Source organism: Procambarus clarkii, chromosome 82 (assembly GCF_040958095.1).
Source record: "Procambarus clarkii isolate CNS0578487 chromosome 82, FALCON_Pclarkii_2.0, whole genome shotgun sequence".
Lineage (NCBI taxonomy): Eukaryota > Metazoa > Arthropoda > Malacostraca > Decapoda > Cambaridae > Procambarus > Procambarus clarkii.
This window is the reverse complement of record NC_091231.1, coordinates 4,648,392-4,672,390: the sequence shown is the minus strand read 5'-3', so window position 1 is coordinate 4,672,390 and position 23,999 is coordinate 4,648,392. Positions and strand designations below refer to the sequence as shown.

The window sequence follows — 23,999 nt, the reverse complement described above, 5'->3', positions numbered from 1 at the left end:
GGACGGACCGAAACGTCGTCGTCACTTCACCTTCTAGCGTGTGGCCAGTGGTACTTGTTGTATGAACCTGTACTGCTAGTGACCACGTCCAGTTCTCGAGAACTTCTGGTAAGATGTTATTGTGAACACCAGTGACCAGTGAGGACGGCCACGCTGTGACAAGTCACTGGCGTGCTTTGTTGAGTGGTGGTTGTGTACCTTGTCCATCGCCTGGACCATCAGGTGAGGCAGCTTATCTAGCCAATCAGGTGAGGTAGCTCATCACCTGGGCCATCAGGTGAGGCAGCTCATCTAGCCCATCACCTGGACTATCAGGTGAGGCAGCTCATCTAGCCCATCACCTGGACCATCAGGTGAGGCAGCTCACCTGGATGCAGTTGGAGCTGAAGGCCTCGATGTGGGAGTCGTCGACAAAGTTGATGCCGTAGAGGTTGACCACCTTGAGATTAGGAGTGGCCGACTTGAGTTTGTGGATGTTGATCACCTCGTAGATCTCTTCCTCCTCCTCGTCAGCTTTTTCGTAGGTGCCTATCACACAAGAAGAGATGAGAGAGAGGCGGTGAGGTGAGACAGAGTAAGAGAACGGGAGGGAGGGAGACACTAGACACAATGAGTGCACATGAAAAGCCACATAAGTGGCTCAAGTCACCAACTTTGGACTATATCTGAATGGGGAATTAGCTGGTAGAGTTAGCTAAGTGCTGCGCAAGCCCAGGGGGGAGGGGGGGTGTTGACCAATATTTTGTGCTAAGAACACCGTCGCACAAGGCAGAAGTAAGCATACAACAGGAATGTCCTCCTCACACGAGTTTCATATTGTATGCAGCACGGGATTCAAAAAGACAACAGTGGAATGCGGAAAGGAATATGAATATACAAAATGTGAATAATGATACATAAGATAATATATAATTTACATAATATACTATAGTGAACAGGCACATAATTAATATTATATGTTCAACTAGAATAACTTGACTTCAACTTCATGCCTGGTTTACTGATAATTATAATCAAAGTCATTCATATTTCATATCCTCAATTATCTATACTCAGCGAAGATGATTCCTAACTTATTTATACACGAATATATAATAATAATAATAATATAATAATAATAATTTTTATTTAGGTAAGGTACATACATAAAGAGATTTTACAAAGTTTATTGGCTTTATAGATAGAGCTAGTACATACAATGCCTAAAGCCACTATTACGCAAAGCGTTTCGGGCATATGACATATATATTAACTGTGACATATATAATAAACTGTGACACGAACAGAACAGGACACGGAGGGACAGCGAGGGGGAAGAGGCTGGTCTGGCGAGACTCACCCACAAGATGGAGGACCTCGAGCCCGTTGATGAAGTTATAGATCTTGCGCATGAAGCCCTCCATGAAGATGACCTCAGAGAGACAGATGCACATCGTCCGCAACTTGGTCGGGAACGCCTGTACCACGGGGGAAGGACCAGTGTTAGATTACTGTACACTGTGGTGACTTTGTACACTGTGGTGACCCTGTACACTGTGGTGACCTCGTACACTGTGATGACCCTGTACACTGTGGTGACTTTGTACACTGTGATGACCTTGTACACTGTGATGACCCTGTACACTGTGGTGACCTCGTACACTGTGATGACCCTGTACACTGTGGTGACTTTGTACACTGTGATGACCTTGTACACTGTGATGACCCTGTACACTGTGGTGACCTCGTACACTGGGATGACCTTGTACAATGTGATGACCTCGTACATTGTAAATTACGTGACGCTGCATCATATGGTGATAGTCTGTATTGTACTGTATATGCGGTATTGTATTCTTGATATAAATGCTGAGATGGGATTAACGACCGTTGAGGTTTGGTTAATGATCGTTCAGGTGTGGTTAACGGTCGTTGAGGTGGAGTTAACGACCGTTGAAGTTGCGTTAACGACTTTTCAGGTGGGGTTAACGATCATTGAGGTGGGGTTATTGATCGTTGTGGTGAAGGGAAGGAGGAAATTATCAGGGGAAAGCGCCATGCCAGTGCGACTATATAGCAATTGAAAGGGGTCAGGATAAGAATTTGGGATGGGACCGGGGGGAAGGAATGATGCCCAATCACTGTGACGGTCGGGGATTGAACGCCGACCTGCATGACGCGAGACCGTCGCTCTACTGTCCAGTCAAAGTAGTTCAGCGAGTTACTGATCGTTAAAGTGGGGTTAACTCGTTAAGGGGGAGTTAACGAATGTTGAAATGGTTTTAATGATCACTGAGGGGGAGTTAACTCAAACTATCGCTTATGCGTTAATGATCGTTGAGGTGGGGATAATGATCATTGAACACACATTTAGAAACGAGCTTCAGAGGCCGCTTTGTTAAGGCTGAAGGTCACAGCCCCTTCAACCAGTTCAGAGTGGTTAGTAGCAGTTAAGTAGTTGGTAACGTTAGCCGTTGTTAGAGGCCGGCAGTTAGTGGCACTACACCCACACTCATGGACTTTAAGGGGGGGGGCTTAATTGCACTACACCCACAATAAAACACATTAATGCGTTTGGTTAGAAGACGTGTTAGTAGCAATACGCACCCCACACACTCATGCGTTAGAGGATGAACTGCGGACGGTGGCGAGCAATGGTCCGTCACCTGCATGTCATTGAAGTCATGGAGCTGCATGGCGGAGGAGAAGTCTAGGAGGAGGTTGGTAAGGTTGGGGCACCGGGCGGTGAGCTCGTGGAGCACCGGGTGGGTGATGAGGTCCATGGGCATCTCCAAGTACCTGAGCGAGGCTCCGAACCTTGCACTGCGTGTCCCACCACCACACACCAACACCAGCAGACCCCCCCATACCAGCCACATTCACGCACAAGGAACAGAAACAACTCAGGTGAAAACGGAGGCATGTACACTTAGGCATATACTGTACACATAAAACACGACGTTGAAGACATTGCAATGTCACGAGGTATTTTATAACTCTGTAAATCGCCAGGTATTTGTTTTACAGACTTGTGATGCTGTAAATAGCAATACACTATGTGTGTGAGCACACTGGAGGTGAGAAAGGTCCTTACCTGATGAGGTAGAGGAGAGCCTCGATGCTGTTGACATAGAGGCCATTACACTCCGGCCTCAGGGAGACGGTGCTCCAGAGGTTGGTGTTATATGCCAGGGTCCTCCACTTCTTGCACACCCGCACGTTAGCGATGATCTCCCGATGTGACAGGTACGAGAAGATCTTCAATAGCACCTTGTCCGGCAGCTTGTCGATGGTCTGTTGGCAGAGGAAGGCGGGTCAGTTTCACCAACTCCCACTAACAACAAGAATTTGTTTTAAGCTACAATAACACGGGAATTGAGTGACAAACAGAGGCTTCGTCCGCAGGTACCTAAGCAAGTTGCCTCTGCCAATGTCCTAAAATAATGTACGGACGAGCTTAGAGAGACCTTTACTTTCATCTTTAACCAACCAAAACAGTCTCGTAGATTACCTGATTTGTGAAAGTTGTGTATATCGCTAAGAATTGGGGAATATAACACTATTGTGTAAAACTATCGGACAATTAACTTTACGCCTATTATGCGAAAATTGCTTGAAACTATAATAGCAAAACCCCATTTGAATGTACGTTGAAATGCATATAATAATAAATGCTTCGGAAGAGAGTTGTACAGTCACTTATGTTTCCTCAAAATTTACTCTCGTTCAGTTTCAACATAGTTGAGATAGTTGATAGTGGAAAGGTTTTGTACTTTAATATTAGCAAACCTTTTGATACTGTCTCATATAAGAGTCATTAGAGTGGTACTGGTCCATGGTGCTGGGGAGGCGTCTAAGTGGGAGTACTTAAGAGGTAGAGGTTGCTAGGTGGGAGGGGGGACTTACAGGATAGAAGACTTAACGCGTGACCATCATAGCTGTTTATCGTTTAAATTGTTCATTCTATTCTTAATTGTTCCTCCAACATTCTCTATATAATTGTTATCCTTCATACTGTTCATTTCGTTGTTCATCGTTCAAACTGTTCATCCCGTTACTCATCCTTACTGTTCATTTAGTTGTTCAAAATTGTTAATCCTTCATACAATTCATTCATTTGTTCATATTCGCTCTTACTGTTCATTCAATTAATAATTGTTCATCCTTTACATTATTCATTCAGGTGTTCATAGTTGTTCATCCTTCATACTGTTCATTTGGTTCATGATTAGGCAGGACAACCTGGATTAATGCAGGATTTTTCAATTAGTTCCAATTTTTTTCTTTATTTATTTAAGGTAAGACAATTTTTGAAGCGAGTAAGCACCTATTTGTTAAAAATTATTATAATATTCAATAACAAATTTAGTGTTGATCTGGACCAGGATTTCCCCGAACATCTAAAGTAACCCACTTACGAAGCCTGTACATCTTTCATCAATCATGGCGGCTTTGTTTACATTTATTAAACAGTTTACGAGCTCCGACACTTCACAACCGATGGTTGTTATGGCTATAAACAACCTCGTAGTGCTACGGAGCTCGTAAACTTGTTAATACATGTAAACAAAGACTCCATGATTAATTAAGGAAAGATGTCAAGTCTTTTGGAAATACTGGACTCGTGGGTTATATGTCATCATGACAGGTGTTGGTAGGTGTTAATTGCTGCCACAGCTGTTATCTCCCACACACCTGTGGCAGGTATGGATAGCATACTCCTACACCTCTGCAACTCCATGTATATTACCTGTATTCGGTTACGAGAGTAGTTTAATTCTCGCAGCCGTAGCGTAGACAGTGATTTTTTTGTGGTAACTTAATCGGTAAGGCTGTTGCAGGTAAGGGCCCGCAGCCCCACATATCCTGATCAGGTCGATCAGGTACTTCTTGCATGGACCGCTCTAATTCCCTCTTAAAAACTTCACTCGGTAATATTTCTTACATTTAGTGGGAACTTAAAGGTGTCTATGGCAGCTTTACTCTTCACTGGGTCTCATGTTCACACAGTATTCTCTGATTGTGTCTATGGCAGCTTTACTCTTCACTGGGTCTCATGTTCACACAGTATTCTCTGATTGTGTCTATGGCAGCTTTACTCTTCACTGGGTCTCATGTTCAAACAGTGTTCTCTGATTGTGTCTATGGCAGCTTTACTCTTCACTGGGTCTCATGTTCAAACAGTGTTCTCTGATTGTGTCTATGGCGCCTTTACTCTTCACTGGGTCTCGTCTGCATTTCATGTCGTATCTTGCGCTTTATTTTACTGTGTACATTTTGAGCGGTTTTAGGAAGTTCCAGTAATATAAGTATTTTACATGTATTGGTCTCCATGGCAAGACACTCGACCTGCGCTTCGCGAGAGATTTAGCCTGGTTTCGTATCCTGGCCGGGGAAGATTGACTAGGCTCCAGTCTTTTAAATGTACGCCTCTGTTCACCCAGCAGTGAATGGGTACCTGGTTGTTAAACGATTTGGCGGGTTGAATTCCAGAGAAAATTAGGATTAAAGACCTGCTCGAGACGCTATGCGTGCTAGTGGCTTCTCAAGAATGTAAGAACTCTTGTATATATAAATCGATAAATAAAAGTGTACATTTGTGTCAAGTACTCATCGTGCCCTGAAGAAGAAAGTGAGGACCAAGCAGAGTTCCAGGCGGGACAGCGTAAGTGATTTGAAAAATAAGAGCAACATAATAAATAGAAAAATAAGAGAGCCGGTCGGCCGAGCGGACAGCACGCTGGGCTTGTGATCCTGTGGTCCCGGGTTCGATCCCGGGCGCCGGCGAGAAACAATGGGCAGAGTTTCTTTCACCCTATGCCCCTGTTACCTAGCAGTAAAATAGGTACCTGGGTGTTAGTCAGCTGTCACGGGCTGCTTCCTGGGGGTGGAGGCCTGGTCGAGGACCGGGCCGCGGGGACACTAAAACCCCGAAATCATCTCAAGATAACCATCCTCAAGATAACTAACAGGGTGGTATCCCCATATTTGAATGTTCTCACATCTCACCATATAATTGTCTTACCTGAAGGGAAAAACGCTTTGTTATGCTCACTTAACATTTCGTTTCCGTTCAATGAGATTATTGTGTTTTGTATCCAGTGTGAGTTCTTATTTTGTCCATGACTGAGTAGTTAGAATTTGTTACTGTTGAAACTCGTGTTGTTTTCCGTTGTTCAGCGGAAGACCCAGATAATATTGTAGTTTTTCAGTATTTTCTTCCAACGCAGTGCGCGTGCCGATCTTCGTACCGTCTGCACCAGATGACAAGAACCTGTGATTTGCATTGTTTATATATCTGATGAGATGAGATGAGAGAGAGAGAGCAGTGTCGTAAGGAGATTGCCTTCGGGTGCCGTGATTTCAGTGTTCAGACTCAGTTTTGTGGAGTTACTGTTATGACCTGTTCCTCGCAATGTATAATATTTACATTGTTCATCTTCATCTCTTACTCATTTGGACTTTATTGTACAGGCCAGCACTCGTGGTATGTGTATACATCTGCATTCTTCTTTTATTCTTTTGCCTTAGTGAACTTGCCATAGTGGTTGAACAGTTGTGAAGATCAGGATCTTCCCGCTCTAAACTCATGTTGACCTGAATTATGTAGAATGTTACCTTTTCTCTTCATAAAACTGACATGACGCCTTATTATCCTTCCAAATCCTGGGTGGAATGGAGCTATATCAACTGACTTAAAATCTTTCTGGTATCTCATCAGTTTCTAAGCTTTCCTCCATACTACACTGAGCGCTCGTACGACTAGTAACCTACATTTGTTTACAAATCTGAAGGTCCAGAAGCCAGGACCCGGGGCCGAGTGCATGGGGTATGTTAGTTGATTTGTCAGAGTCTGCTGTGTTTGTGTCAAAATCCATCATATTGTCTGAGTTGTGGATATCTTGCAGGATAGGCTGTGAGGACCTTCAGTTATCAGCATGACTATTGGTGTTGAAGATAGCTCTCAGGACCACACTTACTCCTTTATCACTCTCTGTGAACCTTCCTTCGTAATTGAAGGTCTAATACTGGTGAAGCTTTTGTAAATGTACGTCTAATACTAATGAAACTTTTGTAATTAAAGGCCTAATACTGGTGAAACTTGTATGTTAAATTTGTAAAATTATATAATTATGTCACTACCCTTGTAACGTTATCACAACGTTGAGGCAGAGAAACCCGCAACTAGCACACCACAGAAGTAAATTGCGTAGCCTAGTGAATACTGGAGTTTTGTTCCTAAACTCATTATATAAGTGTAACCTTTTCCACTACCACTCACAGGATGGAAATGGGGTCCACTACAACTTACAGGATGGGCATGGGATCACTACCACTCACGGGATGGGTATGAGGGGTCCATACAAATGGAGACGCATACATAAGCATACACATTGCGAGACATGCATATATACACAAATGGCAGGCTTCTGTAAGCAGAAACTATGCAAGTACACTTTAACACAAATTAATTTATATTCAAAACCGTCCTCAAAAAGATTTACACACATTTCTAAATGTTTTTGCAATACTTTAGGGACGAATGTAGGGTATAAAGTTATGGTGGTTGGGTTAAGTTAGCATAAGTTAGATAAGGGTAGGTTAGGCTAGGTTTTAATAATTTAGGTTAGTTTGGGTTAGGAGCTAATGTGAATTATAATTTATTGGAAATTCTTAATATATTATCGCCTATAATAAAACTTGAAAAAATTGAGTCGTTTTGAAGTAGCTTCAGATTTTCTAAATTAATATAATTATTGAATAATATGCCATGTCTAACGTAATATTTCTAACTCAATTATGAAGATGAGCTTCCGTTACAAAGAATAATTCACTACAGCAAAAACCACAAATACAGTATTCCCAAAATTAATAGCAAAAACAACAAGTACAACACTGCCCTGTTATCTAGTTATTGTGCAGTTCAACCACCTCCGCTACACAACTGTGATAACGTGTACTTACTCCACACACCTGTTGAACAGAGCACACGTGTACATGTCTCCCACAACAGCCTCCCCCACAACCCACCGACTTCACTGTGTCACCAGCCCGACCTCATGAACAATGTTCAAGCGCTCGTAAACCCAGCAACCAACACCCTTCGTTCAGGATTGCAAAACACTTTACACGTGACGCCAAACTATCCTCATGCTATGCTCGTAAGGCCCTGGCTGGCTCTTATCAACCTATCTTCTTAATTCAGTAGAACTTCGGCTTGATAGCTCTTTGTCTTATCGTGGCTGAGTGGGTTAAGGCAGGTTTCTGGGAATCACCAGATGCCGTTCAAGTCACCTTATTGTCCCAAAATGCTGATATATATATTAGCTAGGTTAGGTTATTTATCCTTATTCTACTCTTCTACTCTTTTTCTCCTTTATGCCTTACTTTTTACCCTTATGTTTACCCAATTAATACCAATATATATATATATATATATGTATATATATATATATATATATATATATATATATATATATATATATGTATATATATATATATATATATATATATATATATATATATATATATATATATATATATATATATATATATATATATATATATGTATGTATGTATATGACTGTATAACTATAAAGGCAAATTGAGTACTTAGGTCAATGTTTCTTAGGCTAGGTTTGGCTAGGTTAGGGTAGTTTAGGTTACGTTTAGTTAAGTCAGGTCAGATTAAGTTTGGCTGTTAGATTATGTTTGTTTAGGTTAGGTTATGTTAGGTTTGGCTAGGTTAGGTTATGTTAGGTTTGGCTAGATTAGGTTATGTTAGGTTTGGCTAGGTTAGGTTATGTTAGGTTAGGTTACGGTAAGCAAAATTTCGTTAGACAAATTTTGTTACAATTGAATTTGGTAAGGACTAATTTGGTTCGTTTAGACTGGGTACGATGAGTTACTACCATTGCTATCTAATTATAAACTGAAAATATAGTTAAGGTCTAAATCTAAGGTCCATAAATTTCTCTTTAACTAGGCAAATATGAGATTAATTTTGCCTATTTCTAATGTTGATCTGAGCTGCTCAACACTGCTCAAAGCATTCACCCATTCCACATACAAGGACACAGCTTGAAAACATCTCGAGAATCAGTTTAGTACTGTTAACATATATATATAAATAAATAAACAAGGTCAAGCATGTGGGCATTTAATTAGCCCTGCACAGTGGCTATTGCGAGAGAAGTCAGCACATTACTTTTGTAGGTTAGATAATATTAGTAGTTTGACTGTTGATTTACTGGTCAGGACCGTGGAGAAGGCCGGCACTTCGTCATCAAAGTCGCAGAGGTAGGCGGCGTCGGCGGTGAGTTGCGTCCAGGCCTGCATCCTGCGGGTCTACTGTCCTCCGCCCTCCTAGACAGGTCTCCTCCCTCCACTACACGGATTTCGTTTTACACAAGTCCCTCAGTCAAGTAAGCAGCTTCGTTTTCTCTCATTAGTTAAGACTTCCTGTGATACGTGTGACCCTCTTTCTCTCACCTTATAAGCAGAATATTTTTCGTTTCCGTGTAGTTTTGTAGCGTCTTTATGTAACCTTGTCCAGCTCCTTTCTGTTCGTAAATCTTGACTTTTTTCAGATTTCTTATATTTAATGTTCACTGCTTTCATATATTTAAAATCCTCCTCTCTCAGTAATTTTTGTTATTAATACTCTAATGATAATCTTCCTGTCATTAAATACATTAAACTTGTGATTTAGATAATTACAGGTCGATTAATTTCCAAGCACAGATTAAATAGTCACTCTCGAAATATTGACTGCATGGTTTACCTTGAGATTACCTTGACATGGTTTCGGGGCTTAGCGTCCCCGCGGCCCGGTCCTCGACCAGGCCTTCCTAAAATGGTTGTTCGGTGTCAGGTACAGGAAGTCTCTTATTGGGCCTCCCTTCACCAGTGGGACCCCAGCTTGAGGACCATTGACCCAGGCCAAACACTGACCTTTATTTGGATTCAAACCACAACTGTCGCCTAACTCCCGATTACTTCTTTACTGTTAAGTTTACTGCCCAAATGACTCGCCTTCTCCGGGAGTCGAACCCCCGTCCAGTCGGTAGTTAGTCGTCTGTGATAACTGTTACGTTACAGATCACTATACGTAAACTACCCATAGGGCTATTTTTTATATTATAACATCAATTTGCATTTTATAAAACAAAACTATTATACACAAATTTACGATAACCCGGTGGTCTCTGTAGGCCAGACGGAGCTGTGTGTATTGTATAATAACCTTAATAATTCATTGTGTCGGGGGACAGGCAGCCTGAGTGTATTCATACACTTTAGGTTTATATCGAGGTCCCCCCCCCCCTCCAAGGGTCGAATTACTGACCCCGCCCAGAATGCAGCCTTAATAACCCTCAAGAGGTTGATAGGCTTTTTATACGAGGGGGCCCTGTAGTACAATCGGGTTCATTCTCGACTCACAATCGAGAATTCCGGGTTCGAATCTCGGGCGACACGGAAATGGTGTGTCGCCCGAGATTCGAACGTTTCCTATCACTTTGTGCCCCTGTCCACCTGCTAGTAAATGGGTACCCAGGGGTTAGTCAGTTGCTTGTGGGTGTCGGTGGTAGTGGTCAGGTTTGGGGGGTGGCGTGAGAAGTGCCAACATATCCAGGACTGGGGTGTGGAGGGTGCCAACACCCAGCATGATGGAAGGCACTCGACGTGGCCTTATCCTGAGAGCTGCATTTCAAAAACTTTGGTAGTTTATGTAAAACAGTGAACGTGTAGAAGTATATTATGAGATAATATTCGGGACGTACAATGAAGGTCCTTATACTCTTGTATAATAAAGGCGAGAGTGTTTTAGGGGGTGACTGTGGGTTACGGCTGTTACTCAGCTATGTTGACTCTGGACCACGTCAAGGTAAGCACCCCCCCTTCTCTTGCACCACCACCACCATCACACTTGCACCACCACCACCATCACACTTGCACCACCACCACCATCACACTTGCACCACCATCACCATCACATTGGTGCACCACCACCACCACCATACTGGTGCACCACCACCACCACCATCACCATCACATTGGTGCACCACCACCACCACCATCACAATGTTGTACCACCACCAGTACATTTCAACACGTTCCTAAACCTTCACATAATCAGGATCACTTCATTGCGAGACATCCATTATTACACTGGTGTACAACAGTTAGGCCTAGTGCTGCTGAGGTTAGGCTTAGTACTGGTGTAGTTAGGCTTATTGGTGGTGTTATTAGGCTTGATACTGGTGCAGTTCGGCTTGGGAGGGGATGTTGTTACCAAGCACTTCAGTGTGGCTTGGTTTGGTGTTGGGCTTGAGGCCTACCAACCTCTCAAGGGTTATTGAGGCCACCACAACAGCTGACTGGTCCGTCAGCAGGTAGTATATCTTAGTCCTGAAGTGGAGTAAAGTAAACTTGATGTATACTGAGCGAGAAGCTGGATATGCCTCGGGGGGTGTATCCCTTCAGTGTATTTGACCACCTGCTGTTGGTAGTGTGGCTGGTACCACTGTCGGTGTCTCCCACATTACCACGCCCACGCCCATGTCACCACGCCCACACCTCCCTAAGGCCAGACCCGCGTCACCACGCCCACACGAGCACACTGTCAGGGGCACCAGCAAGGGGATGACTGAGAGATGAGGAAAGAGTAAGGCTGAATGCTCGACACCACAGTTTTTGTCACACCTGCTGCCCTGCCTCTTCCATTCACGCCCACCACCACCACGCCCACTACCTCGCCCACCACCACGCCCATCACCTCGCCCACCACCACCACGCCCACACAATTATTAAACATTTCCTTCTGAAGATGTATTATTAAATACGAAAGTACTTAAGGAAATTAGTTTCACTCCTTCCTTCGTGGTCTGACTCTGTCATACACACACACACACACACACACACACACACACACACACACACACACACACACACACACACACACACACACACACACACACACACACACACATATATATATATATATATATATATATATATATATATATATATATATATATATATATATATATATATATATACACATATATATATATACAGAGAGAGAGAGAGAGAGAGAGAGAGAGAGAGAGAGAGAGAGAGAGAGAGAGAGAGAGAGAGAGAGAGAGAGAGAGAGAGAGCCCTGACCATATAAGGGATACCCGCCCACATTCACGACCTACATTATTCATTTTCATAATATTTTCTCACAGAGATAACGTCATTTTGACACCGTTGCGTACACTTCGTTACATACATACATATACAAGAAGGGTGACAGGCAAGAGGCACTGAACTACAGGCCAGTTTCCCTAACTTGTATACCATGCAAGGTGATGGAGAAGATCGTGAAGAAAAGGCTCGTAGAGCATCTGGAGGGAAATAGCTTTGTAACACACCACCAGCATGAGTTCAGAGATGGTAAATTGTGCTTCATAGGTTTAATAAAATTATGCAACAAAAATTAGACAGGAAAGAGAAGGGTGGGCAGACTGCATTTTCCCGGACTGCCAGAAAGCCTTTGACACAGTGCCCCATCAAAGGCTGTTAAAAAAGTTGGAGCAACAGGCAGGAGTAAAAGGGAAGGTGCTCTAGTGGATATGGGAGTACTTAAGCAACAGGAAACAGCGAGTAATTGTGAGGGGGGAGACATCAGAGTGGCGAGATGTCACGAGCGGAGTCCCACAGGGCTCAGTACTTGGACCCATCCTGTTTCTAATATATGTAAACGATCTTCCGGAGGGTATAGACTCATTCCTCTCAATGTTTGCTGATGATGCAAAAATTATGAAAAGAATCAAGACAGATGAAGATAGAGACTACAGGATGACCTAGACAAACTGGAGGAATGGTCTAGAAAATGATTGCTAAAGTTCAGCTCAGGAAAGTGTAAAGTAATGAAATTAGGCGAAGGGAGCAGGAGGCTGAACACAAGATATCATCTGGGAGGTGAATTCCTGCAAGAGTCAAATAGAGAGAAAGATCTGGGGGTTGATATCACACCGAACCTGTCCCCAGAGGCCTACATCATCAGCGGCATATGCTAGGTTGGCCAACATAAGAACTGCCTTTAGGAACTTGTGTAAGGAATCGTTCAAGACCTTGTATACCACTTATGTCAGACCAATCCAGGAATATTCAGCTCCTGGAGTCCATACCTAGTTAAACACAAGACAAAGTTAGAGAAGATTCAGCGGTATGCCACAAGGCTCGTCCCGGAACTGAGAGGAATGAGCTACAAGGAAAGGCTAAAGGAGTTGAACCTCATGTCCCTGGAAAACAGAAGAGTAAGGTGAGACATGATAACCACCTACAAAATTCTCAGGGGAATTGACAGGGTGGACAAAGACACACTCTTCAGCACGGGTGGAACACGAACAAGGGAACACAGGTGGAAACTTAGTACCCAGATGAGCCACAGAGACGTTAGAAAGAATCTTTTCAGTGTCAGAGCAGTTAATAAATGGAACTCACTAGGAAGTGATGTGGTGGAGGCTGACTCCATACACAGTTTCAAATGTAGATATGATAGAGCCCAGTAGGCTCAGGAATCTGTACACCAGTTGATTGACGGTTGAGAGGCGGGACCAAAGAGACTAGGTGAGTACAACAACTAGGTGAGTACGGTATGAAACTAAACTAAGGGTAAGTCTACGGCGGCGCCACGCCAGATTTGACTACATCGCTCCCGGGGTTGTGAGAATGGTGGAGAAAATTGGAACTGATCGATAGTTCGACACACGGGTTCTATTCTCCTTCTCAAAAATAGGCACCACATTGGCAACCCTCCATGATTCCTGTATGCTGTTCGACTTTATTAATTGATTTTGTAAGACGAGGGCTTACTGAGATCGTCTTTCTATTCTTTAACGACCCTGGCCAATATTTTGTATGGTGTTGGGGACTTAACATAAGAACACGTACGTGAATTAGAGAGCCTCATACCACTTCCTTATTCTATCATAAAACTAAATTTCTTCAGCTTGTGTACCCAACCACTTGGGCTGGACGGTAGAGCGACGGTCTCGCTTCATGCAGGTCAGCGTTCAATCCTCGACGCGCAACCTGTCCTCTTAAAAAGAACGTCGCTTTTGGCCGTTTACCAGTATGGCCGAATATGGACGTAATTTGAAAATGAAAAAAAAATGAAAATAAATTAGTGATTTTTTTTTCAACAACAGTAAGTTAAGGGTCCTCTGATAGGTTAGGTGGACAGGAAATTCTCATAAAGTTTCAAAACGTTATGAAAAATGTTAATTGAAAGTTCCTCTTCTAAGCTTGCAGAGGAGGGCTGGACGACTCAAACAGAAAACGGGACAGTACGTCACTTTTGTGAGTCGATTTCATTTCAAATTACGTCCAAATTTGGCCATAGTGCGCATACCAGCCAAAAGGGACGTTATTTTTAAGAGGACGGGTTGCCGTCCAAGTGGTTGGCACCATTCCTTTCCCCCGTCCCATCCCAAATCCTTATCCTGACCCTTTCCTAATGGTATATAGTCGTACTGGCTTGGAGCTCTCTCCTGATAGTTCCCTTCTCTTGTGTCCATCATTGTGCCCCAAACGTCAGAACCTGTTCCCATAATTTTAGAACCGGTTCATACAATTTCAGAAGCTGGTAACACAGTTTCAGAACTTGTTCCTATAGTTTCAGAACCTGTTTCCACAGTTTCAGAACCTGTTCACAAAGTTTCAGAACCTGTTCCCACAGCTTCAGAACTTGTTCACACAGTTTCATAACCTGATTCATCGTTTCAGAACCTGATTCATAATTTCAGAACCTGATTCTTGGTTTCAGAACCTGATTCTTGGTTTCATAATCTGATTCATAGTTTCAGAACTTCATTCATAGTTTCAGAACCTGATTCATCGTTTCAGAACCTGATTCGTAGTTTCAGAACCTGTTCCCACACTTAGAACCCTGTTTATATGCCTTTGTTTATAGCGTCAATCCACTTCAAAACAGAGGAATGGAATGAATTATGGAATGGACAATGAAATGAAAAGAAAATTTTAAGGCAAAAACGCTCACCCAGTAGTCATATAACACATGGAAGGGATACGTGGACAGGATAGGAGCTGGGATAGGGGGGGGGACAGCCACTTGGACCATCGGGGATTGAACGCCAACCGTGCAAGAAGCGAGGTTGTCTCTTTACCGACCAGTGGAATACCAGAAGTGTTGGATGGTACACAGAGGGAATATATATATGTAGTGGGTTATATTACCATCTCTACAATGGCGTGGATCAGACCCCGTATCGTGTATGTACAACTGAGCAATGGTGGCACAGGTGCACAGTGAGAGAGGATCCCTCTCATGTTACGAACGTGGTTAAGAACCTGTACATCTTTCCTTAATCTTTGACACCTTTGGTTACATTTATTAAACAGTTTACAAGCATGAAAACTTCCCAGTCAACTGTTGTTATTGTTATAAACAGTCTCCTGGTGCTTCGGAACTCATTAACTGTTTAATAATTGTAAACAAAGCCGCCAAAGATTGAGAAAAAAATGTACTGGTGCGTACGTGCTTTCGTAACTGCTTCGTGAGTCTGGTCCCAGATCTGATAGGCACCGCTAGACGTCAGTGCACACCTCGTATCTGGATCTTGTACCACAGCCGGTGGCAACCTTTGATATTATTTTGGTATTATTATTACCAGTATTGTGTGGTGTCGAATATAGTGTAAGTAGCCTGTTCCGAACGTTGTCATATTAAGGCTTATCTCCTTATATTTCGTATTCTATTTAGCAATGAACTTAATCAATGTTTCGAATGAAAGGTTTTATACATTTTAATAAATAATGCTTTCTCTCTCTCTCTCTCTCTCTCTCTCTCTCTCTCTCTCTCTCTCTCTCTCTCTCTCTCTCTCTCTCTCTCTCTCTCTCTCTCTCTCTCTCTCTCTCTCTCTCTCTCTCTCTCTCTCTCTCTCTCTCTCTCAATATATATATATATATATATAATTACAACTACAGTACTTCAATTACATCACCCTGGTAACTGTATTACAGATTTAAGGCAAATTCAGACTGTAACTGCTTCATAATAAATATTAATTACTGAGCCTATAGCTCACTGGGGTATGGGCGTCCACTACCACCCACAGGATGGGTATGGGGGTCCACTACCACTCTCAGGATGGGTATGGGGTCCACTACCACCCACAGGATGGGTATGGGGGTCCACTACCACTCTCAGGATGGGTATGGGGTCCACTACCACCCACAGGATGGGTATGGGGGTCCACTACCACTCTCAGGATGGGTATGGGGGTCCATAATGAACCAAATTCTTGGAGGTAGGCAGTGGAGGGTTGCGAGGCCTCGCGGGGGTCCCTGACCCCCCTCTCCTGACCCCCCCCCCCGCGAGTCTTGGCGTCCTCACCCCAACCTCGGCTATTTCTGCTGTGCTTGGTGGCGGTCCCTCTCTCAACCCTCTCTTCCTCTTCCTTCCCCTCTCCCTCCCTCCCTCCCGCCTTCTGCCCCCTCCTTCCCTCCTTCTCTCCCTTCGTCCGTCCTTCTCTCCCTCCCTCCCACGATAGCGACACGCCCCAGGGAGCTCTTGTGGTCCGTCACATAGTTAGAATTCCTGACGTAGTACTGAACTGTATTGATTTTTTTTACCTGTACACTTGAATTACGAGACGCTCAAGTTAACTTTGATCTTCTCTGTCTATTTTGTCTGTCTTGTCTTTTACACTTATTTTACTGTCAGGTTAACCTGTCTTTTTAGTCTTTGTTTAGCCTGTTTTATTTAATTTTTGGTCTGTCTTTGTGAATGTCTCTACTTATATCTGTGTGTGTATGTGTGTGTGTGTGTATGTGTATGTGTGTGTGTGTGTGTGTGTGTGTGTGTGTGTGTGTGTGTGTGTGTGTGTGTGTGTGTGTGTGTGTGTGTGTGTGTGTGTGTGTGTGTGTGGATGTCTCTCCACCCCGTCCCCAGCAGTGAGGGCTGGGAGGAGAAATAGGAGTCCTAGCTGGGGCTGCTAGGACAGTGCCACCTAGATGTGGCGATAACACCAGCTTGGCACTACCAGGAAGTGGCACTAGGGTTCTGGAAATGTTGCTGTGATACATGCCACTCTAGTAAAGTGGTGGTGTGATACATGGCACTCCAGTAAAGTGGTGGTGTGATACATGGCACTCTAGTAAAGTGGTGTGATACTTGGCACTCTAGTAAAGTGGTGGTGTGATACATGGCACTCTAGTAAAGTGGTGTGATACTTGGCACTCTAGTAAAGTGGTGGTGTGATACTTGGCACTCTAGTAAAGTGGTGGTGTGATACTTGGCACTCTAGTAAAGTGGTGGTGTGATACATGGCACTCTAGTAAAGTGGTGGTGGGATACTTGGCACTCTAGTAAAGTGGTGGTGTGATACATGGCACTCTAGTAAAGTGGTGGTGTGATACATGGCACTCTAGTAAAGTGGTGGTGTGATACATGGCACTCTAGTAAAGTGGTGGTGTGATACATGGCACTCTAGTAAAGTGGTGTGATACATGGCACTCTAGTAAAGTGGTGGTGTGATACATGGCACTCTAGTAAAGTGGTGGTGTGATACATGGCACTCTAGTAAAGTGGTGTGATACATGGCACTCTAGTAAAGTGGTGGTGTGATACTTGGCACTCTAATAAAGTGGTGGTGTGATACCATATATATATATATATATATATATATATATATATATATATATATATATATATATATATATATATATATGTCGTACCTAATAGCCAGAACGCACTTTTCAGCCTACTATGCAAGGCCCGATTTGCCTAATAAGCCAAGTTTTCATGAATTAATTGTTTTTCGACTACCTAACCTACCTAACCTAACCTAACCTAACTTTTTCGGCTACCTAACCTAACCTAACCTATAAAGATAGGTTAGGTTAGGTTAGGTAGGGTTGGTTAGGTTCGGTCATATATCTACGTTAATTTTAACTCCAATAAAAAAAATTGACCTCATACATAATGAAATTGGTAGCTTTATCATTTCATAAGAAAAAAATTAGAGAAAATATATTAATTCAGGAAAACTTGGCTTATTAGGCAAATCGAACCTTACATAGTAGGCCAAAAAGTGCGTTCTGGCTACTAGGTACGACATATATATATATATATATATATATATATATATATATATATATATATATATATATATATATATATATATATATATATATATATATATATATATAATGACCAAAATCGTAAGATTAATTATTCTAACACGAATCTTCGCAGTATTTCTTACGTTTTTCTTCACTGTTGATGATAATTGAAATATTAACTCTCCAAAATTCATTTTCTCATTTTTTATTTTTGGTCTGAGGCCTAAAAGCGTTTCGCAAGGGCTTCTTACATTTTCAAAGACAGGTTTACACATATCATACATCATGCTTATATTAGTTTTGGGCGAGGTGATATGACACAATTGTTTTTGGATGAGGTCACAGAATAGGAATCAATGGGAATAAATTGGATATGAAAACATAAGAACGAAAGTAACTACCGAAGGCCTATTGGCCCATATTTTCTCTTGCTGCTTCTATGTTGGTTCGGGGTCTTGAAGTGGAATACTTCAGTATTCCACTTCAAGACTAAAAGTAGAATATAGTCATGCGTTAATTGACTGTTGATTACTGGTGTTGACTTTTTGATGTGTAGGGCCTCGCTGATGTCGAGTCTCCTGCTATCGCTGTATCTATCGATGATTAGTAAAGTGGTGATGGTGTGTAGAGACTCGACACCATTTGACAATTGACATTGTCAAATGGTTTATCGTTCTATTGTCAAATGGTTTATCGTTCCTTACGCCTGAATAGCTGTTGTGGAGTGTGGAGGTGAGCAGCAGCAGTGCCGTCTTAACACATGGGCTCTCTGGACCCATGTGTTAAGAATGTTAATTCACCTTAACTGATAAGTTAACACAGCCCAGGGACCTCACGATTCTGGGTCCCCTGGCAACCGATCTCTATTCATGAGAGATCTCTTGGCAGAGTGAACCTCTCGCAGGAAAGACTTTGAATTCAAATCCTTTTCCAAATGATATTTATAATATAAATAATTACTGCATAACTATCTGAGGGTAATCCTGTACCTTAGGGCCGGGCCCATCACCTGGGCCCCCCAGTGCATTTATTTATTTATTTTATTTATTTATTTATATACAAGAAGGTACATTGGGTTTGTGAGAATACATAGCATAGTACAGTAATTGCACTCTTGTAAAGCCACTAGTACGCGCAGCGTTTCGGGCAGAAACGCATTGTGCATTGTTTTTCCCAGGGCCTACAGTGCTGTCAAGACGGCCCTGAGTACCAGAGGTGAGGGTAACAGTGAGGCCAGAACAGGTGGCACTGAGGAGGAGAACTGGCACTGTTGTGTGTGTGTGGGAGCGTGGCCCGGGCCTGGAGACGTGGCACCGCTACCTGACGTAACCAAGCTCGTCGTGATGGCACAAGACAGAGAATAACTTAGAAAACGTGAACGATTAATGGAAGACGGGAGACGCCGCGTTGAAATCCTGGGTAGACTGTGCCAGGTGGCCGCCAGTGTTTACCGCTGGTGGCTAGTTACCGTCTGCTCTTGTGTACATGGAGCACCAGGTTGTGCTGCACATATTTACATATTCACCATAATGTACAATGACATAATACTGTTTATAAAGTGTTGTGTATAAATGTTACATTCTGGTAAAGCCACTATCTCTCACAGCGTTTCGGGCAAGTCTTAAAGCTGTCATAGTTGTAGAGATTTACGTTGAGAATTCTCAGAAAGGAAGTTACGAGGTGAACAGTTTATCTTAAATAAAGTGCTAAACCAAGTGTATAAGGTATACTCTGAGATATTACAGTGATTTTAAAATTAACATAAATATAGTCAATATTAAATATTAAGTCAATATTAAGTAATTCAAACTAGTGAATAAATTATAGGTAACATATGTATAGGTAATTACTCTTCAGATTTTAGCAATGCCCAGTGTATATTATATTAGTACTGGGGGAAGGTGCTGAGGATGAGATATTATATTACTGAAGGAGTTATATTTGAAGGTGTTGACTGAAGGAATTATATTTGAAGGTGTTGACTGAAGGAGTTATATTTGAAGGTGTTGACTGAAGGAATTATATTTGAAGGTGTTGACTGAAGGAATTATATTTGAAGGTGTTGACTGAAGGAATTATATTTGAAGGTGTTGACTGAAGGAATTATATTTGAAGGTGTTGACTGAAGGAATTATATTTGAAGGTGTTGACTGAAGGAATTATATTTGAAGGTGTTGACTGAAGGAATTATATTTGAAGGTGTTGACTGAAGGAGTTATATTTGAAGGTGTTGACTGAAGGAATTATATTTGAAGGTGTTGACTGAAGGAATTATATTTGAAGGTGTTGACTGAAGGAATTATATTTGAAGGTGTTGACTGAAGGAATTATATTTGAAGGTGTTGACTGAAGGAATTATATTTGAAGGTGTTGACTGAAGGAATTATATTTGAAGGTGTTGACTGAAGGAATTATATTTGAAGGTGTTGACTGAAGGAATTATATTTGAAGGTGTTGACTGAAGGAATTATATTTGAAGGTGTTGACTGAAGGAATTATATTTGAAGGTGTTGACTGAAGGAATTATATTTGAAGGTGTTGACTGAAGGAATTATATTTGAAGGTGTTGACTGAAGGAATTATATTTGAAGGTGTTGACTGAAGGAATTATATTTGAAGGTGTTGTAGTGGTAGGGAATTAATAGCTTAAAGACTATGAGTAGATGAGAGTGAATAATGCAGTATGTATAATGAGGAGAGTAGGAGTGAGGTGCATAATTATGGTGAGAAAATTAGCTTTACCTTCGAATGAGGTATGAGTTAAATACAATGTGTTTTACTTCAATAGGAAGAGAGTTCTATACATTAGGTTCTTTTATTTAGTTTATGTTTTTGTACATTGGGATAATTTTGTCAGACATCTGCTTATTGTAATGTTCCTGGGTTGTGTTGTATCTGTTTAGGAAGTGTTGTAAGGGTTAGTAGCGAGGTATGAGACTGTGTAGTGTAGACAGCACAACAGACTGTATGCGGAGCGGGTTGACCGAAGCGGGGGAGGGGGAGGGAGGGAGTCGGTCGGCCGAGCGGACAGCATGCTGGACTTGTGATCCTGTGGTCCTGGGTTCGATCCAAGGCGCCGGCGAGAAACATTGGGCAAAGTTTCTTTCACCCTATGCCCCTGTTATCTAGCAGTAAAATAGGTATCTGGGTGTTAGTCAGCTGTCACGGGCTGCTTCCTGGGGGTGGAGGCCTGGTCGAGGACCGGGCCGCGGGGACACTAAAGCCCCGAAATCATCTCAAGATAACCTCGAGATAACCTGACCCACTTCAACACACTGCTTATGGTTCTCAGAGCTGAGTGTTGCTTCGTGGTCACGAGACTGAGGGAGGTCGTGGGTTCAACCCCCTAAGTTAGATCAGTTTTTGTAACAGTATATAAATTATTTTGGACAGTTTTAAGTTATGAAATCTTTTGATAATATTGGAACCTGGAATTTTCTCTTCTTTTTACTTTTGGTCTATTTAAAAGTATATTTGGTTAGATGTATTCCCTAATAAAATGAAGTAGGTTTTGTGATGTCAAGTAGTTGACATCCACGAGTGAACTTTGTTTAACTCGAGTTTACTATATCATTTAGGATGTGGGAAAAGAAAAAGTGATCAATGTAAGGTAAAATATTCCGCAAACACCTACAAAAATCCTCTAAGATTTATCTGTGTCTGCCCTGCTATACGTGCTTCATAGTTCCTGTTTACTCTTCTTTCTTTTATATTATTTCTAACTAGCTAGACAAAATGTTGCTCTAGATTGCCTTCCTAATTATTCATTATTTTGTAGACAGCGTTCTGTTGTTCCTCAATAAGGTTCTTTTAGTCCCATGGTTATCCATTTAGGTTTATTTTTGTTCGGCCTAGTACATTGTTATGGTTTGTATGGTTGTGTCCTGTCCCCATAATGTTCTGTGCTACCTTCTTATCTTCCACACGGTTTAAGTTTAAGATCCTATTAACTACATCTTCCAACGAGGCTGCTAATTTCGCCACCCCCCATCCCTAGATAAGTGCACCCATGTCCCTCGTGTACGTGGAGTATCCGTTGTTAATAAATGGTATTTCATAACCAAAACAATGCTTTTCACGTCTGCAATTTATCCCACTTGCCCTCGACAACCACTCACCCAAACACCGAACCTTGGTAGAACTCTACATACAATAGGTATTCCTCCTTTTTCTAATCACATGTAGTGCTAATTTGATTGTATTTACAAGTTCATTTAGCTGAACCATTATAAATGGCTTTATGACAATATGTAAATACTGTTTCCAAAATAGCGACCCGACAACAAACAGTCCGCTCCCTTCAGTATTTCCCTTCCGTTCATCAGTGTTTCATTTATTCTTCTTATTTTGTTAATTGAAATCATTATTATAACTCATTTGTTCCCAATTACCATATATAATCATTTAAAATTAATTATGCAATACCTTGTAATTACTCTTATAAATGATAATTTATGGACATGCACTGTAACACAAGACACTGTAGCTCAGACTATAATGTGAAGGTAATACTTACCGTCTTAATTCTCTTGTGTCCCAGACTATCGTGATCGATGATCTCCTGAGCGCCCTGCACCACCAGCCCCCATGACTCCATGGCTACCATTGGCTACTACCCCTCCAACACTCACTCTCACCCACCGTCACCTACACTCGGGGAGCTCCACCGCCTCAGTCACCTCACACTCCACTCGAGGAGTTCCTCCACCACTCCTGATACCACAACACATTAACAAATTTGCTTGCCTATCATCGATTATTTTTTGAGGAAGGAAATTGTACTTTTGAATCAAACATTCTTGGTTTGCTGTCGGTCGGAACGCGCGTTGAAGGGTTCACATTGATGCGTTATAAACGCATTCATGCTTTATATATATGGCATCAACTTCTGGATGCTTACGTTACTGTATGGTGAGCTTTAAAACTTAAATAATTAATAAATGTTAAGGGCGTCAAGTGAACATTAGACTGGAACAACGAGGTGAACCACCATGGAGTACTTGTGAGGTCACGCCGAGACGTTCACTAGACACAGCAGGGAAATAAGTTGAACCTTTATAAATAATATGTACAAAATACATATTATAAACGTTTATTACCTATATGTTTTTTAATATTTTAATACAAAAAAGTAGAACGACACAGTGCCAGACATCGAATCGCACATTTGATAGCAATTGTTTTAAAAAAAGGAAGAAAATATTAGTATATTGAGAGATATTTACGCTTAATTCACAGATAGGCTTCCCTGTGCGCCTAGTTCACGTAGTTTTCTCTGAGATTTACTGCCGTTACGTCCCGTCCTCTCGAATAATACAATGCATTTTGATGTAAAAATCCCCTTATACTAAAAACTGATGTACTAAAATTCATTTTCTATTCATGCGTTAGGTTAGGTTCGGTCAAGTTAGTACATCAGTATAGTGACGTTGTGAACGCTCGAGAGGACGAGCTGACGGTATACGTGCACTGTACATACTTGATCTTGATATGATAATATTACAAATTTGGTTTAGAGTTCCTCACAAGACTGCGGGAGAGAGAAATGTAAAGTTTGGCAGCAGTTGTTTCGTATATGATAGAAAACGCTTCCAGCAGGAGCAGCCGCACTCGTCAGCGGCCACTCTATAAGTTGAACTAGCACCAGGTTAGTCTTCTACACTCGCTACACCTCTCGCTGTCAGCGTGACAGGCATAGTGGGGAAACGGGTGATGGCACAGGAAGAAACAGGTGTCCACACAAAGCTACCAGCCACCACACGAGAGACACTGGACGATGGGGGTCTACTGGCTCCCTTCCCAGGTTTTCTATGCTACTCTTGCCACCTTCCCGCCTATTGTTAGAGCAGCCATCTTGCCCCCGGCCAACTAAATATATTTTT

The 23,999-nt window shown here is 42.1% G+C and overlaps 1 protein-coding gene across 10 annotated transcripts in view; it reads right to left on the bottom strand.

The window, feature by feature from the left end:
• FipoQ (F-box/LRR-repeat protein FipoQ) overlaps positions 1–23,999 on the bottom strand; it is an 87,006-nt gene that overhangs the window by 5,909 nt on the left and 57,098 nt on the right. For 6 of the 10 annotated variants that reach the window (XR_011225272.1, XR_011225273.1, XR_011225274.1 and 3 more), the window contains exons 2-5: positions 3,074–3,273; positions 2,646–2,802; positions 1,340–1,457; positions 368–528 (exon numbers count right to left, since the gene is read on the bottom strand). Coding sequence is in view for 7 of the 10 variants with exons in the window: in XM_045752179.2 (XP_045608135.1) it covers positions 368–528; positions 1,340–1,457; positions 2,646–2,802; positions 3,074–3,273 (636 nt within the window). In the remaining 3 variants the exon portion in view is untranslated. Of the gene's footprint in view, positions 1–367; positions 529–1,339; positions 1,458–2,645; positions 2,803–3,073; positions 3,274–9,240; positions 9,334–22,633; positions 22,864–23,788; positions 23,808–23,866; positions 23,992–23,999 lie in introns of those variants that run through there. The other 4 variants (XM_045752175.2, XM_045752176.2, XM_045752178.2 and 1 more) reach the window with 4 other exon arrangements.